This window comes from Schistocerca gregaria, chromosome 1 (assembly GCF_023897955.1).
Source record: "Schistocerca gregaria isolate iqSchGreg1 chromosome 1, iqSchGreg1.2, whole genome shotgun sequence".
Classification (NCBI taxonomy): Eukaryota; Metazoa; Arthropoda; class Insecta; order Orthoptera; family Acrididae; genus Schistocerca; species Schistocerca gregaria.
In genome coordinates, this window is record NC_064920.1 from 863,387,907 (window position 1) to 863,403,245 (window position 15,339).

The 15,339-nt window shown below is 42.6% G+C and overlaps 1 protein-coding gene across 2 annotated transcripts in view; it reads right to left on the reverse strand.

The window, feature by feature from the left end:
* Positions 1–1,860: 1,860 nt before the first annotated feature.
* Positions 1,861–15,339, reverse strand: part of LOC126272925 (uncharacterized) — a 331,098-nt gene continuing 317,619 nt past the window's right edge. For both annotated transcript variants that reach the window (XM_049976217.1, XM_049976226.1), the window contains exons 9-10: positions 11,170–11,337; positions 1,861–3,089 (exon numbers count right to left, since the gene is read on the reverse strand). In XM_049976217.1, coding sequence (XP_049832174.1) covers positions 2,446–3,089; positions 11,170–11,337 — 812 coding nt within the window. In that variant the 3' untranslated portion in view covers positions 1,861–2,445. The remainder of the gene's footprint in view (positions 3,090–11,169; positions 11,338–15,339) is intronic.

Here is a 15,339-nt window from a genome sequence, read left to right on the forward strand (position 1 = left end):
GAATTTAAGGATGCGATACGCTGTTCTTACCAGGAAAACCAAAGGTCTCCTTTACACTTACATTTGTACTCTGCAGATCGCTTAATTTGTCAGCACCTTTTACTATTCCATGCTCTACGGTTTTCCGAAAATAGCGGCATTCAGTCCATGGAGATCAGTGGTTGACGTGCTGTACACTTATTTGTGTAAAATAAGAAGTAGTAAAAAGAAACCAATTTTGGTCATACCCATATGCTGGTCGTCTATAAATTCTATACGTCGTAAGCTGAAATTTGGTCGCTCAAAATTCACCCAACAGCAGATCAGTTCAGACTGTCCTCATGCAAATTCCCCAGTGGATTGTCCCCTCTATGTCAGCCTGTTAATTTGGATATTCCGTTGCTAAATGATATTGGCTTGTAACAAGATTCTTTTTGCCTCCTTCATTCACATGTCATACTGTAAAACTAAGAATACTTTTCCCGCATTCAGCTAACAAGTTTTTATGTTAGTGAACGTCTGACCTTACCGTTTCTCAGAAACTTGTATTAGCATTTCCTCTTATTTCAGCACCACAGTACACCTCTGCTGGTTCTGATGCTATCAAAGTAGATCTTTTACAAATACGGACTACTTGTCAATTTATTTCTCAGTGACGGAAGTCATTAACTACAGATGATCTAATGGTACAACTCAATGTAAATAACTACGTAGATGGTTTCCAGGTCTTGCACAACTTACATAATCACACACCTTTCTTAATTACTTTTCCGTTCGACTATTACAACGTGTGTTGAACTTACACTCACGGATTAAAACGGAACAGGTCTCCGTAACAGTTTCATCCAACATATCAAACTATCTGAAGTATTCAGTGCAGTCATGTCGGATACTCACCACTGTAGATTATTAACTGCAGTGAGAGGCTTACTGTCAGTAATGAGGTTGTCCAGTTTACTTGAAGATCATCTTGTAAATATGACTATTTAACATGATCCATACAGTGCAATGAAGTATGTATAACGCACAATAGCCTACGTTTTCAACATTCTTTGCTAAAACAGTGTAAAATCTGGTGCTAATTAACATGTCGATATAAATAATTAAAGCGATGAAAGTAAATAATCTTGTGCATTTAAATCCACTTCCAAAAGAGCCATAGCTACTACGTAGCTTTTGGCTTCGACCACACCCCTAACTAAATCGACAGTTGTTATTTATGCACAATGAACAACACAGACAAGTCTACTAAAGCTACTTTTATTATCAAAAAGAAAAATTATTTTCATTGATCTCGTGGTTTTCTTCGTAGCTACCTGATTTAGATGTATGGGATACCGTTACATTTAAGAATTCGATGAGGTTCCTGGATCTATCATTATTGTCACACCTGTGCGACCTGACGGCAAGTGCTTTAAAGCAAGCTCCCTGAAATAACTGATGATTTTAAAGTGCAATGACTGCAATTCTTTAGGAAAATAAAGTACCCATCTGTCTAGTTTCACACAGTTATTGATTTATTGTATGATCCTAGATATATTAGAGGTCTGTGACATTTAAACACAATCACCAGACAAATCCTTATGTCTTGTGTGTGAAGTGTACCGTAAACTGGCTCAACCTCAGTTCTGTTTCATACCTGACTATTGCCACAGCAAGGAAATATTGAAGTGCTGGTCATTCTTGTCCTGTTTGCTTGAAGTGAGTCAGGAACTACTAGGGCGCGGAATGTCACCGCCTGGTCACTTAGACAGGATGAAGTCTTTCTCACTGCTGTATGCGTAGTGGACAGAGAAATGACATGTGGCATTCTGCAGCAGAGTTAGTTTGATTGATAATGTGCTTTTGAGGATAAAAGTGAAAAAAGAATAGGTGACAAAGTTCACGTCTGTAACTGAATTTGTATTTTATATTTTTTTTTTTACAGATCTTAGACACGCACTAACAGGTTCAGAAAGGGAACTAATGTATATAGTTCCTTTTCTGTTAATGTTCTACATTCAGCCTCTTTAGAGGAATGAAGTGGAAGAATTAATACAAACAGGAATGGACAATTTTGAGCTCTGCTTTAACGGCAAGAATCGCTATCTTAGTCTACAGAGATCATTTATTGATGTCATTTTGTCCCTTTCGTAGTGTTCATTTTAGTGTAATTTAAAATAAGTTTATTGTCAAACATATTTTTACCTAACTAAAAGTTTATATACAACAAGTTATGTTACAATATGTCACAGGAATACTGAACAACGAAACGTTGCTGTGTCAGAGTTTACTGGTCAGAATGCACGCCACATGGCCTAGCAGTCACATTTCGTAAAAACAGTGATCTCCAGTTCTCCGTACAAGTCCTCCTTCACTTGAACGAGCGCAGTCTCTCGAAAGTGTCATTCCTCTGCTCGCACCGACACACAGCTAAGGGCAACGGTGGCAGCTATTCTGGCTCCAGTTGGGCCACGTCCTTTAACACTATTTCGCGTCGCCTTCCACGCTCGGGGGCGTAGCTTCTGCTGCAGCAGTCTTCGTCTCTTCCTCGGTGGTGTGACCCTCTTTGGTGCTAGCGGGTGATCCGCTGCTCTCTTCATCCTTAACCTTCTTCGGACTTCCCGACTCTTCCGGCGGCTGCTCGTCAGCTCGATCTTCGCTTCTGTTCTCGTCAACTTCATTGGGATTCTCCTTAATGTCACTACACTGCTCGGTGGCGCTCTGCCCCTCCGTATCTTCGTAAGCGTGGTTGACGTTCCAGCCCGCGGCAGCAGGCGCCGTCGTGTCGAAGTTGGCAGCAGCTATGCTCGCGTTCACCACCTCATTGGCGGAGTAACTTTTGGAAGTGTCCTTGTTGATAGGGGAAGTCTCGATGGCGAAAGCGTCCGCTTCCTTGTTCTTGTTCTTCTTGGATTTCCCAAATCCTTTTTCTCCGCCGTCCATGAATTTTATCTTGTCCTTGATGATGTCGTTACCCTCAACCTGCGGCCTGCGGCGCAGGTAGAACTTGTTGAAGAAGAAGTAGAAGGTGCCCACGACGGCGCACATCGCGGCGAAGACCTGGTAAGTGGGTCGCGCCCCGATCCCCTTCATCAGGTAGCCTCCCACCAGGCTGCCAGCTCCCTTGCCTGCGGAAACAAACCGAGAGTCACAAAAAAAAGAAAAAATCAAGTTTTGTATGTGTGAAATTGTTGGCTCAAAAATATGCTGGTTGGCCAGAAATAGTCTCAAGAGCTTGCAAAGGCGTTCCAGGGTAGGTTTTGCCGACAAATGATTGTTATGAGGAAAATTCGATACGTTGCACCATTTCCGCAGTAATTAGCATGAATTTAGTCAGTCAAGCCGTTGGGCGCGTAAATTCAAGCACCCTGCCAAATACAGCTAGTGCCATTTGTTCTCAAAGTGTAGATGGTGGAGCACGAGACTACTCAGCCTTTGACTCAGAGGTTCCATCCTTACTAACCCCCCCACCATCCAGTTTTTGTACAGTCTTCTTGATCGGTTTTAGGAAACCGAACTGGTCGCCTGAGTTTGTGCGTGCAACGGCCTGATTGAAACGGCACAACGTATCTAATTTTTTCTTAGCATTTATTTATCAGCACAACCAAACCTGCAACACCCTTACAAGCTTTGCAGTCTGTTTCTGGCCACTCTGTACAATTTCAGGGCATTTCAATAAATTCTGAGCATCATGTGTGTTCAATACAGAAGTGTGACCACATAATTATGTAAATCGATGAAAGTAAATTTATGGGAAATTTCTAAATACGGTGCTACAGAATAATGATGTTGACTAGATGCGTAACTGGAGTAACAAAGAGATACTCGATCGAACTGGGACGATAAGAAATTTGTGGCACACCTTTACAAAAAGAAGAGATCGGCAGACGTCCTGAGGTATCAAAGCTATGGAGGGAATTTGGTTGATAGTAACTGCAGGAGAGCAAGTCTTAACCACAGTATGCAAAAGTTCAAATACAGAAGAAGTTTTCAGTAGTGACGTGGAGACAAAGGAGCTTGTGCAGAATATTTTAGCGTGGAAAGCTGCTAAATAATCTCCCGAATTAAGACCCCAAAAAACATCAAATTGTTCATTTCCTTTTCTTTACCTTCACGAAATTTCTTGTACAACTTCGTTGAGAGTCTGATCGTATAAACATTACTGCTAACATAATATCTAATTGTTGGCGATGATAGTAGAGGCAGCTTTAATGAGTTTATTCAGAATTATTTATAATGTTCAGTATCTTTAGAGATTACTTTTTATGAACTACAGATTTGGTAATCTGCCATTTCTGTCTTCCGTGAAGTGAGAGAGTAATAAACGGTATACTGTCTCAAATTCATAAGTGTGACACTAACGAACCTGCTCACCCGAAGAGCTGAAGAAGTTGGCAGAACCTTCGTATGCTGCGTACTGATGATTGCCTTTACGACCGAGATCTGAACAGGAATACCGAGACAGGCATTCATTCCATTGGCGAGTACAAACAACAAACTATTCACAAGAAATAATTTTTCATCATTTTATCATAATTAAAACTCCGACTTGACATATTGCTAATAGTTATTTCATGTACTTTTCTATGGAATTTTCATCGAAGTAAGTGTGTGTTTCTTCGTATATAAAGTTTTTTAAATTGCTGTAACTGCTTTAATTTCATAGGTCAATGACCGGAAAATTTTGGGTAACGTATGAAAAACAGATTTTTAGAACGATACTCATTTTAAACCAATCTTATTCTTGAGGAAGTGTGGTATTTTGATGTTTGACGTACGCTTTAGATTTAAGCATGGATACTGTTAAATTGCCCTAAGCAAAAATTATTTATTTAGTAATAGCTACAGGAAAAAAATTAAGCAAAAATTTTATATATATAACGAATATCTTTCAGCTCTAGAAATATGCATTTTTAAGTGCTTGCCGGAACAATACACTATTTACGTTACATTTCCTGTCGTATTGCAAACTTATTGCTTGCTAAATGAATTGCTAATTTTAGCATCAGCATAGCGACTTTGCGACTCTTGTGAAAGATTCTTATGAGAGGCACGAGTGTGTAGTCTTAATTTACGACAGTGACCTTGGCTACGGGTCTGCAGTACGTGATGGAGGATGTACTAACTACAGTTAGGTTGACGAATGGGTAGTTGGCTACAAGTGCCCTATTACGGGCTGCAGGAGCGGGAAGTCCACAACAGAGGCACGTTCCGGAGAAGCTGTGCGCCCGCTGACATGAAAAGCAAACACGAACCATCTTGACGCTGAAGAAGAGAAGCTGCGTTTCTATGCTTCGAAAGACAGAAAATTTATATAATTTGTAGCTTAAAGGTATGTGAACCAAAATGGCGGCCCCGTCATTCGTCGCCCCCTATCTCTTAAACACGCCACTTCTATCAAGAAATTTCTTCAACTTTTGCAGTTTCTGTGAGAAACGTACGAGAAGGACGTATGTGCGTGAATATCTGCTATTGTGCAAATGCCTAAATTCACAGAAAAATGCGGAATGGGTATGTTATCAGAAATAAAACTGGTAAGAGCTGTAAACTTTCGCACTGGTAGCTTGCACAGCTATTCTCACGACCTACCAAAATTACAAGAAATCCTTTTAATGCAAAGTCAGTAACAGTATAATCAGTTGTGCTAACTCTGTATTCATATCGAAATTATTCGCACACATACTATAACGGAGCCTTGTTTTGGCGTTCGTTTCTTTCCCAATGTGTTAATAGGAGCCACGAGGCTTAGGTATCTCCATTTCCTATGAAGTTCCAACTCATGTAGTTCCACAATGCACAGTCTCTTACATAGAAACTGGTATTTCGTTGGAACGAAGTAGTATACATGCAACACAACTTGTTATAAGATTCATATGATTCATCATCAATTGGAACACTTATTCCGTCATCAATAATGACATTGTAGCTGTACTACACCGTTCTCTTCTTCATTTTGTTACCTGTATCAGTATTTCGTTCTACAATAGCCACATTACAGAACTGAAAGCAAGTGAAACTTTCAACGGGAAACCTAATCTTGGCAATGTTTTGCAGAACTTCCTATATGACGAAAACTTAACCAAAAGCAAATTTTTTTTAAAAAAGTGTACATGGAGAAAGACGAATAGTGCAGAAGCTCGAACTATTAATATTAATGTCAGTGTAGTGTATCCACTAGCAATCCCAAAAGAGTAGAAAAATCTGTGACAAGAAATAAAAACTAATTTTTCGTCGGTTGGATATGAACAACAATAAATATAAATATCTAGGCACTTATTTCGTTGGTAAGTAGGAGCTTCAACCTGCCTAAGCAGGAGGAAGATATCAAGGACGATTTACAAAAATTCATCCTTTTTTTTATTTTCTGAAATAAAATCTTACTGAACTGACATTATTCCTCATATATCAACTGCAACTTTTTTAATTTCTTCGTACAATCTGTTTCTAGTTATTTCACAAAGGTATTGTCCATGGCGTATAGGAGCTATGTATCAGTAAAAAAAATTGTTGATCTATCAGCTGAATCTTAATTTTTGGAGGCATGCATATTCAAGTCAGTTAACTGCAGGAGTATAGAGAAGATCAAAAGCACTAAGACTATTGCAGTTACATCATCACCACATTTTTGTTTTGCAGAGTGTTTTCTGATTGAAAAAACAATTACCGAGTTTCAGTTCCGTGAATAGGAGATTGGGCGTAAGGGCTGTCTGTGGCTACCACAATCTCTGCAAACAGAGTTACACTTCTAACGCTTACCGCTACCCAGTGATTGTTTTGTAAGAGGTGAAGAAAATTGTCTCAATTCCGTAATTCAGAGTCCGAGCTATCGGCACTGCTATTATTGAAACCTTATCTTGAAACTTTCAATTCATGTTTTGCCATTTGTTTGGGATATCTTAGTTTTAAGGGATGTTCACTAATTCGTGATGTACTACTCCGATTTATTGCATGTTGGTGAAACATTTTGCAGCTACCTTTAGCAATATTTGTAGCTATCTGATCCTCATGGAAAATGTGACGTGGTGCAGTGTGGCTTATATACCGTTGAGTAACACCTGTCACGTTGTGATCACGAGCCGAATGCGTGGGTGATAATGTGAACGACCCTTTTCTCATCTCCTACTGGCTGTCCAAAGCACGCCTTTACAAGTGTTTAAGTGTTGCCTCTCCTGACCTTTGACTGACTGAAGGTCGATAACAGGTTCCAGAATAGCTTGACAAGTTCGTGGTGACAAGTTCGTGGAATGAGGTCGGTCTGCGCAGGAGTGTTCGCTGCGATCATACCCTGACGACTATGCGACGTCGACCGACTGCCGTATCATCCTCTGCATGATGCGTCACGCAGATGCAATATGGCGAGCCATGTGACCAGCACACCGCTTTTCCGGCCGTTCGCTTCTCTTCAGACGTTTGAGTCACTACTCATTCTAGTAGTTTCTCATTTGTCATCAGGAGGCTGAGTGCTGTCCGTCATAGTCCTCCCACTAAGGAAAGATACCTTTAGTTCTGCAAGGCGCGCAGGAGACCTTCTGTGAAGGTTGGAAGGTAGGAGACGAGGTACTGGCGGAATTAAAGCTGTGAGGACGGGGCGTGAATCGTGCTTCGTTAGCTTAGTCGGTAGAGCACTTGCTCGCGAAAGGCAAATGTCCCGAGTTCTAGTCTCGGTCCGGCACACAGTTTTAATCTGCCAGGAAGTTTCAAGATACCTTAAAGTTTCGGCAATTCAACCTGGGTCGTTCACATGAGAGAGACTCACTGGTCACTCGGCTACGGAAGCTAACTGCATAGTGCGACAGCGCGTTTTTATTCAAGCTGGACGTTGTTTAAGAACTACACTGCGATTTTGACAAAAATTAATGGCACACATTGCACCATAGCAATAAACGTGTTGTGACGTCCTTGAAAAATCGTGCATCTTTATTACAGTCAGGTCAACGGACCTACGACTGTCACGTGTTTTGCGAAAGGGACCAATTACATTAAGTCGCAAGATTGGAAGGAGTCTTGTTTCATGATTCTGTTTACTTAAAGTGTAAGTCCAGTACACATTAGATTGTTTAAAATTTCTTCTAATTAGCACAATAGCAGTAAAAATTCTACAAGTTATTTACATCTCAAAAGAACATCTGAATATTAAAATCTTCAAAGAACACAAGAAATAGACATTGTACATTAATAGTTGGGCCGCAGGAAAAACAAGCAAGCCAGAACTAAAGATTTCACTTGGAATGAGTTTGGCCAAAAGCTACGCGACGTGACGGGACAAAAAAAAATTGCTCTGCCCACATTGTTCTTGATGTTAGTTCAGCCTGCATGAAATAAAATTGCATCCGCTCGGAAATAAAAAATCACTCACATGTTAAAGATAAGCTACTAGTTGAATTAACAGAATGAAACTAAGTGAACCCCGCGCTTCCCCGATTTCCATGCGGCCTGACAAATCGGTTCGGGCCTAGCGTGGTGTTTGGCGTAGCCACGCTTGCCAAATTAAACAGACGCCACCGTAGATTGGACGCAGCTCCAGCACTGTTTCCAGACGCAAGAGTCCCCGCTGCTCAAGAATGGACACCACGACTGAAGTATGAGAGCCAACGCCCCTTCTGCCCCAGTCTGAGTTCCGCACCAGAATGTACTTCGCACTTCCCACCTCAGTTTCACTTAACCTCTGCTAACAAAAACCATACGTCCAATCACAATCCTGCAACCACCAGTCGGCCTGTGAGGCGAAAGAAACAAGAAGTCGCTAGCCCCTTCGACAAGAGATTCAGTGAGTGGCCAATAAAATTATACCGTGCACGTGCTGTTTACCGAACTGTGTGGCGCCAGCCTCTTTTAACAATAAGTATTTATTCACCATATATTTTATGATAAGAGGAATGTCACCACCAGCGACGCCTCCACGCACAGCCGTGGCATGGGGCTGAGGAGGGGTGGTACGGGGTAATGGACGGGGTGGGGGCCAATGCGGCGGCCGTGGCTGGAGTCTAATCGGCACCAGCGTGAGGTCCGCCCCCGGTAGCTGAGTGGTCAGCGTGACAGACTGTAAATCCTAAGGCCCCGGGTTCGATGCCCGGCTGGGTCGGAGATTTTCTCGGCTCAGGGACTGGGTGTTGTGTTGTCCTAATCATAATTTCATCCCCATCGACGCGCAGGTCGCCGAAGTGGCGTTAACTCGAAAGACCTGCACCAGGCGAACGGTCTACCCGACGGGAGACTCTCGCCACACGACATTATTATTACCAGAGTGACAGCTTGAGAAACTGCTCACACAGTATTTTCGACCAGAGAATGAGAGCCTCTTTTCCTTCTCTTCCAATCAGCATGTGACCAAGCAAGCACCTCGCGCCGGCTGTGTTATGAAAACGCCTCTTAGATTTGTAAGTGTCTTCTTCCCGGGCAAACAAAACGGGAAGACTCGCCGATACCGCCCACCACAGCCTCAGCCCCCCACCCTATCCTACCACGACTGTTTTCAGCTGGGTCGTAAAACAACGAAGCCTCGCCATGCCCCCATACAAAAATCTACAATAGGACAAGAAACTATTAGTTCTACAACTTTGCTTCCGCCGTTTTGCAATAGACTGTAGTAGCGGCAGGTGGGGTTCGGGTGGTCGGTCATAGGTGTAATACAATCAGCTCAGGTAAAACAATGCCATAAAAATATTAGTCGATGTGTGATTGCATCATAAGGTTATTCTCGATTGAGTACGTCAACTTACGTATCCATTTCACGCCATTTGTGGGAAGTTTTAATTTTCTGTTTCAGCATGAAGAAATCTGCGTTTGTGGATCTTAAAATGCTGGGTAAGGCCAACGGTGAGGGAACTATTAGTGGAAGAACGTGCAGAGAATATTTTCAACGCCTTAAGAACGGTGATTTTGATGTCTAATACCGGCATGGCAGTGGAAGACAGAACGTTTCCGTAACTACTGAAACAGACGAAGTCAGTCACAGGTCGTCACTATCGAATGCAATTGGTGCATTCGAACCCAGCACTCAAATGCAAACGGCCACAATACAGCGATAGACACGTGAAGGTAATTTTGCAGAAGTTTAGTGCTCGGCCCCATGCCGCAAAACTTGGAAACGTTGAAATGAGAAGTCGTATCCCTCCCACCGTATTCTCCATACGTGGTTCTCTCTGTGTACCACTGATCGAAAAAGGTGGTAGTCAGTCTGGCTGACTGACCAGCACTTCTGATCATATGAACCAGTGAAAAATTGAATCGATTCATGGATCACCACAAAAGACGCCCAGGTCTTCCGCCACGAGATTCGTATGCCATCCGAAAGATGGGAGAATGTAGTGGCCAGTGATGGGCAATAGTGTGAATCACAATTTTTGTAAGTTTTTCCACAATAAACTCCCGAACTTTGAGAAAAAACGGAGGAAGCAAAGTTGCAGACATAGTATTTACTTTATGGAACACTAACTGGCCGGCCGCGGTGGTCTAGCGGTTCTAGTCGCTCAGTCCGGAACCGCACGACTGATACGGTCGCAGGTTCGAATCCTGCCTCGGGCATGGATGTGTGTGTCGTCCTTAGGTTAGTTAGGTTTAAGTAGTTCTAAGTTCTAGGGGACTGATGACCATAGATGTTAAGTCCCATAGTGCTCAGAGCCATTTCAACCATTTTCAACACTAACTTAGTGCCCTCTGCTTCACTCGCATAGATTTTTTTTCCAATTTCAGACTAAATATTACGGCAAAACAATAATAAGAAGCAAGACCGTAAGCTGTCGACAGGCGTTGATATACATTGACGGGGCATTTGACAATGAGTTCTCCGACCGGAACTCGAACCCGGGATCTCCTGCTTACATGGCAGACCCTCTGTCCATCTGAGCCACCGAGGGCACAGAGGATAGAGCGACTGCAGGGATTTATCCCTGGCACGTTCCCCGTGAGACCAACATTTCCAACTTAATGTCCACACACTACACTCGTAGTGCCCCCACCCATTACACTCATTACTTGCGGCAGACAATCTTACCGAATCCCGTGAGAGTTCGGGCGATGCGTGTGCATCCAGCACAGAGGGAGATCAATGGTCGGTTAGCCTCACCTATATATAAAGATGGTATATGTCCGAATAAAGATATCGTCTTCATTTAAATATTACGGTGGTTTCCATGGACAACCGTCGGACCGTCCCTGGAATACTCTCAGCGCCACCGCAGCGCTGAGGAGCGAGGGCTGGACACTTACCGACTCCGAAGTATAGTCCGCCGAGCAGCCCCTGGATGCTGGTGTCTGTGGTGGTGGTGGACAGCTTGGCGGCGTACGTCACGGCCGCCGTGAACGACAGCGAGCTGGTCACGCTCTCCATCGCCTCGAAGATGAGGCACAGCCACGGGTTGTAGATCAGCGAGTAGCCTGTGGGCAGAACGCAAAGCGGCCGTCAAGGCACGCACAGTGGGCAGCTGGCGCATTCCATTCCTCGCGCACTGGGGGTCCTAACCCTTGTACAATCAACACTTTATTACCATTTTCGTAAAGGAAAGGGAAATGTCACATGATTCATACAGGAAAGCAGAGTCGTTAAATCGTGTCGTCTTAAACGAGCTTAAAATAAAGGGTGAGCATCCAATATTTCCCTGTTTACAAAAATTGCTAAACATAATTAGGCGGAAGCTTAATCCAAACCATAATTTTTGCTATAAAATGTCATATGTGGTCCGTTTGTTACCTGTTGGACGTCTAGGCGGCACGCAGTTTCTACTCCTGTACTTGGCAGAATCTTCTCCGTCACCATTTTCTCATGTCGTATTCGTGAATTAAGAGGCTGCACATCAGGAACTGGTGGACTGGACAAAGCCTTAACGTGAGCCCATAAAAAAGTCAAGGAGGATTATGTCTTGTGAGCATGGTGCCCATGGTGTTTGACCTCCTCTGCCGTTCCATCTGTCTCTAAAGGTTGCACCCAAGATCTGGCGAACGAGCAACACTCAGTGTGGAAGTGTACATCGGTGAAATTTCTATACAGATGCTGTCAGAGCACTTTAACTTCTAGTTAAGCTACCGTTTACAAAAACACACATGGGGCAGCGCATCTATAAAACCTTCGCGAGTTAAGCTGTCATACGTAACAAACCGGGTAGATGTATCTATCGCAGCTCCATAAAAATTCTATATTTTGCTATATTTTTCAAATGGAATACAATCCATTGTGTACAAAACGAACTTTAAGTTGAGATACAGTAGTTCAGTTTACATAATTAGTGATAATACTTCATACACATGGTAAGTCGCGTAAGACATAACTCTTACTCCGTGATAGTTTCGAGATATCGAAATGAGGTTGACACACAATATACAGAGGGGAGATTAATTTCTTCTGTGTTTAATGGTCTTAACCGAGACATCGTAGCAACTTAGATTTTTTAATAGGACGATGTACCTTTTTTTAACGTCATTTGAGCTTTTCGAAAAAAGTCCCAAAAATTTTCTGAAATTGAAAGCCAAGGTGGCGGAACCGGTAATTGCAGTGCGACCTTAACACCGCCAGGCCCCGGCGTTCCATCAAGTTTTTCGGCGGTTTATTTATAGCCACGATAGCTGTTAGCTTAAAAGTGGGAGTAAATACACACAGCTGAAATATATAATAATAATAATAATAATAATAATAATAATAATAATAATAATAATAATAATAATAATAATTCCAATCCCAAAGAAAGCAGGTGCTGACAGATGTGAAAATTACCGAACTATCAGTTTAATAAGCCACAGCTGCAAAATACTAACGCGAATTCTTTACAGACGAATGGAAAAACTGGTAGATGCGGACCTCGGGGAGGATCAGTTTGGATTCCGTCGAAATGTTGGAACACGTGAGGCAATACTGACCTTAAGACTTATCTTAGAAGAAAGATTAAGAAAAGGCAAACCTACGTTTCTAGCATTTGTAGACTTAGAGAAAGCTTTTGACAATGTTGACTGGAATACTCTTTTTCAAATTCTAAAGATGGCAGGGGTAAAATACAGGGAGCGAAAGGCTATTTATAATTTGTACAGAAACCAGATGGCAGTAATAAGAGTCGAGGGGCATGAAAGGGAAGCAGTGGTTGGGAAAGGAGTGAGACAGGGTTGTAACCTCTCCCCGATGTTATTCAATCTTTATATTGAGCAAGCAGTAAAGGAAACAAAAGAAAAATTTGGAGTAGGTATTAAAATTCATGGAGACGAAGTAAAAACTTTGAGGTTCGCCGATGACATTGTAATTCTGTCAGAGACGGCAAAGGACTTGGAAGAGCAGTTGAACGGAATGGACAGTGTCTTGAAAGGAGGATATAAGATGAACATTAACAAAAGAAAAACGAGGATAATGGAATGTAGTCAAATTAAATCGGGTGATGCTGAGGGAATTAGATTAGGAAATGAGACACTTAAAGTAGTAAAGGAGTTTTGCTATTTAGGAAGTAAAATAACTGATGATGGTCGAAGTAGAGAGGATATAAAATGTAGACTGGCAATGGCAAGGAAAGCGTTTCTGAAGAAGAGAAATTTGTTAACATCGAATATAGATTTATGTATCAGGAAGTCGTTTCTGAAAGTATTTGTTTGGAGTGTAGCCATGCATGGAAGTGAAACATGGACGATAACTAGTTTGGACAAGAAGAGAATAGAAGCTTTCGAAATGTGGTGCTACAGAAGAATACTGAAGATAAGATGGATAGATCACGTAACTAATGAGGAGGTATTGAATAGGATTGGGGAGAAGAGAAGTTTGTGGCACAACTTGACTAGAAGAAGGGATCGGTTGGTAGGACATGTTTTGAGGCATCAAGGGATCACAAATTTAGCATTGGAGGGCAGCGTGGAGGGGAAAAATCGTAGAGGGAGACCGAGAGATGGGTACACTAAGCAGATTCAGAAGGATGTAGGTTGCAGTAGGTACTGGGAGATGAAGCAGCTTGCACAGGATAGGGTAGCATGGAGAGCTGCATCAAACCAGTCTCAGGACTGAAGACAACAACAACAACAACAACAACAACAACAACAAAACCCTTGCGATACGCTAGCATCGACACACTATTTCGGAGGATTGGGATAGGTTATCGCTGGACAATGGAGTGGTAACTAGAGACCAGTTCTTTCAAGGGATTTGACGGAGAGAATTTACGTTTGGAAATCGTTACATATCGACATCCCGCTTAGCTACGGCTTATGGAGACACCCAAGCTCTTTGCTGCCAAATACTCTCTTCTTAATTCGCAATAATATGCTCTAAAACTTTGCGGTTTACTGAACCGTTAATGAAATATAGAAGATGCGCACCAACGTCGGAGAGGCTCAGTATTATGAAGTGCGTAATTGCTTGTCTCTGAACTCAAATGGCTCTGAGCACTATGGGACTTAACTTCTCAGATCATCAGTCCCCTAGAACTTAGAACTACTTAAACCTAACTAACCTAAGGACATCAAACACATCCATTGCCGAGGCAGGATTCGAACCTCCGACCGTAGCGGTCGCGCAGTTCCAGACTGTAGCGCCTAGAAGCTCTCCGCCACTCCGGCCGGCTTTTTGAACTCAGTTCATCTATCTGTCCATTAAAAATTTCGATTACGTGCGTTTTCAGAGCCCTCTGTCTTGAGAAGGGAGGGCTAGGCAATACTCGCTTTATGATGTCTGAATGTCAGTGACTGGTGCGCATGTGACAGGTGGACAAGTTTAATGTGACAGAATACAGCATTTAGAACGTCGCAGGGCAATTTGCTCCAGCTGTGACAACACTGCCGTTCCCACAATTAAAGCGCGCTCTAAAATCACGTCCAGCTGACATTAACGTCTTCCGCCCTCGACAGCAGTGGCAAAAAGATAGTTGACAAGTCCTGCATTTAAGAAAATTATGGGAAAAAATTTAATACTAACGTCCTCGAAGCAATAATACAGACACTTATATGGCAGCGTATGAAGAAAATAACTTTGCACTCACGTTGGCTGAAGTCATCACGCCCAAAGCAAGCTTGTGTGACATAGTAGACGGCTAACCATTTGTGTTTTTTCCGAATTCTTTGTGGCTAGACGCTCATGTTTCGTTATAAAACATTAACAACTGAAGGTAACAAGCAAAACTCGCCCAATCTTCACAAAAAAAAGAAAAAAAGGAACTGAGTATGGCATCGTTGCCCTGGAGGCCCCATCCGCAAAGTCTTATTTCAGACTACGGCACATTGGGTGACTTGCATTCAGGTGAAGAGGATAAAAAGATGAAGACAACACAACACCCAGTCGTCGAGCGGAGAAAATCTCGAGCCCGGCCGGGAATCAATCCCGGGCCCGCTTGCGTGGGAGGCTAGCACGTTACCACCCAGATATGCAGGCGGACAAGCCCAAAAAATTCCTTTAAGTCAGATTGCAGAATGGTAGCAGAT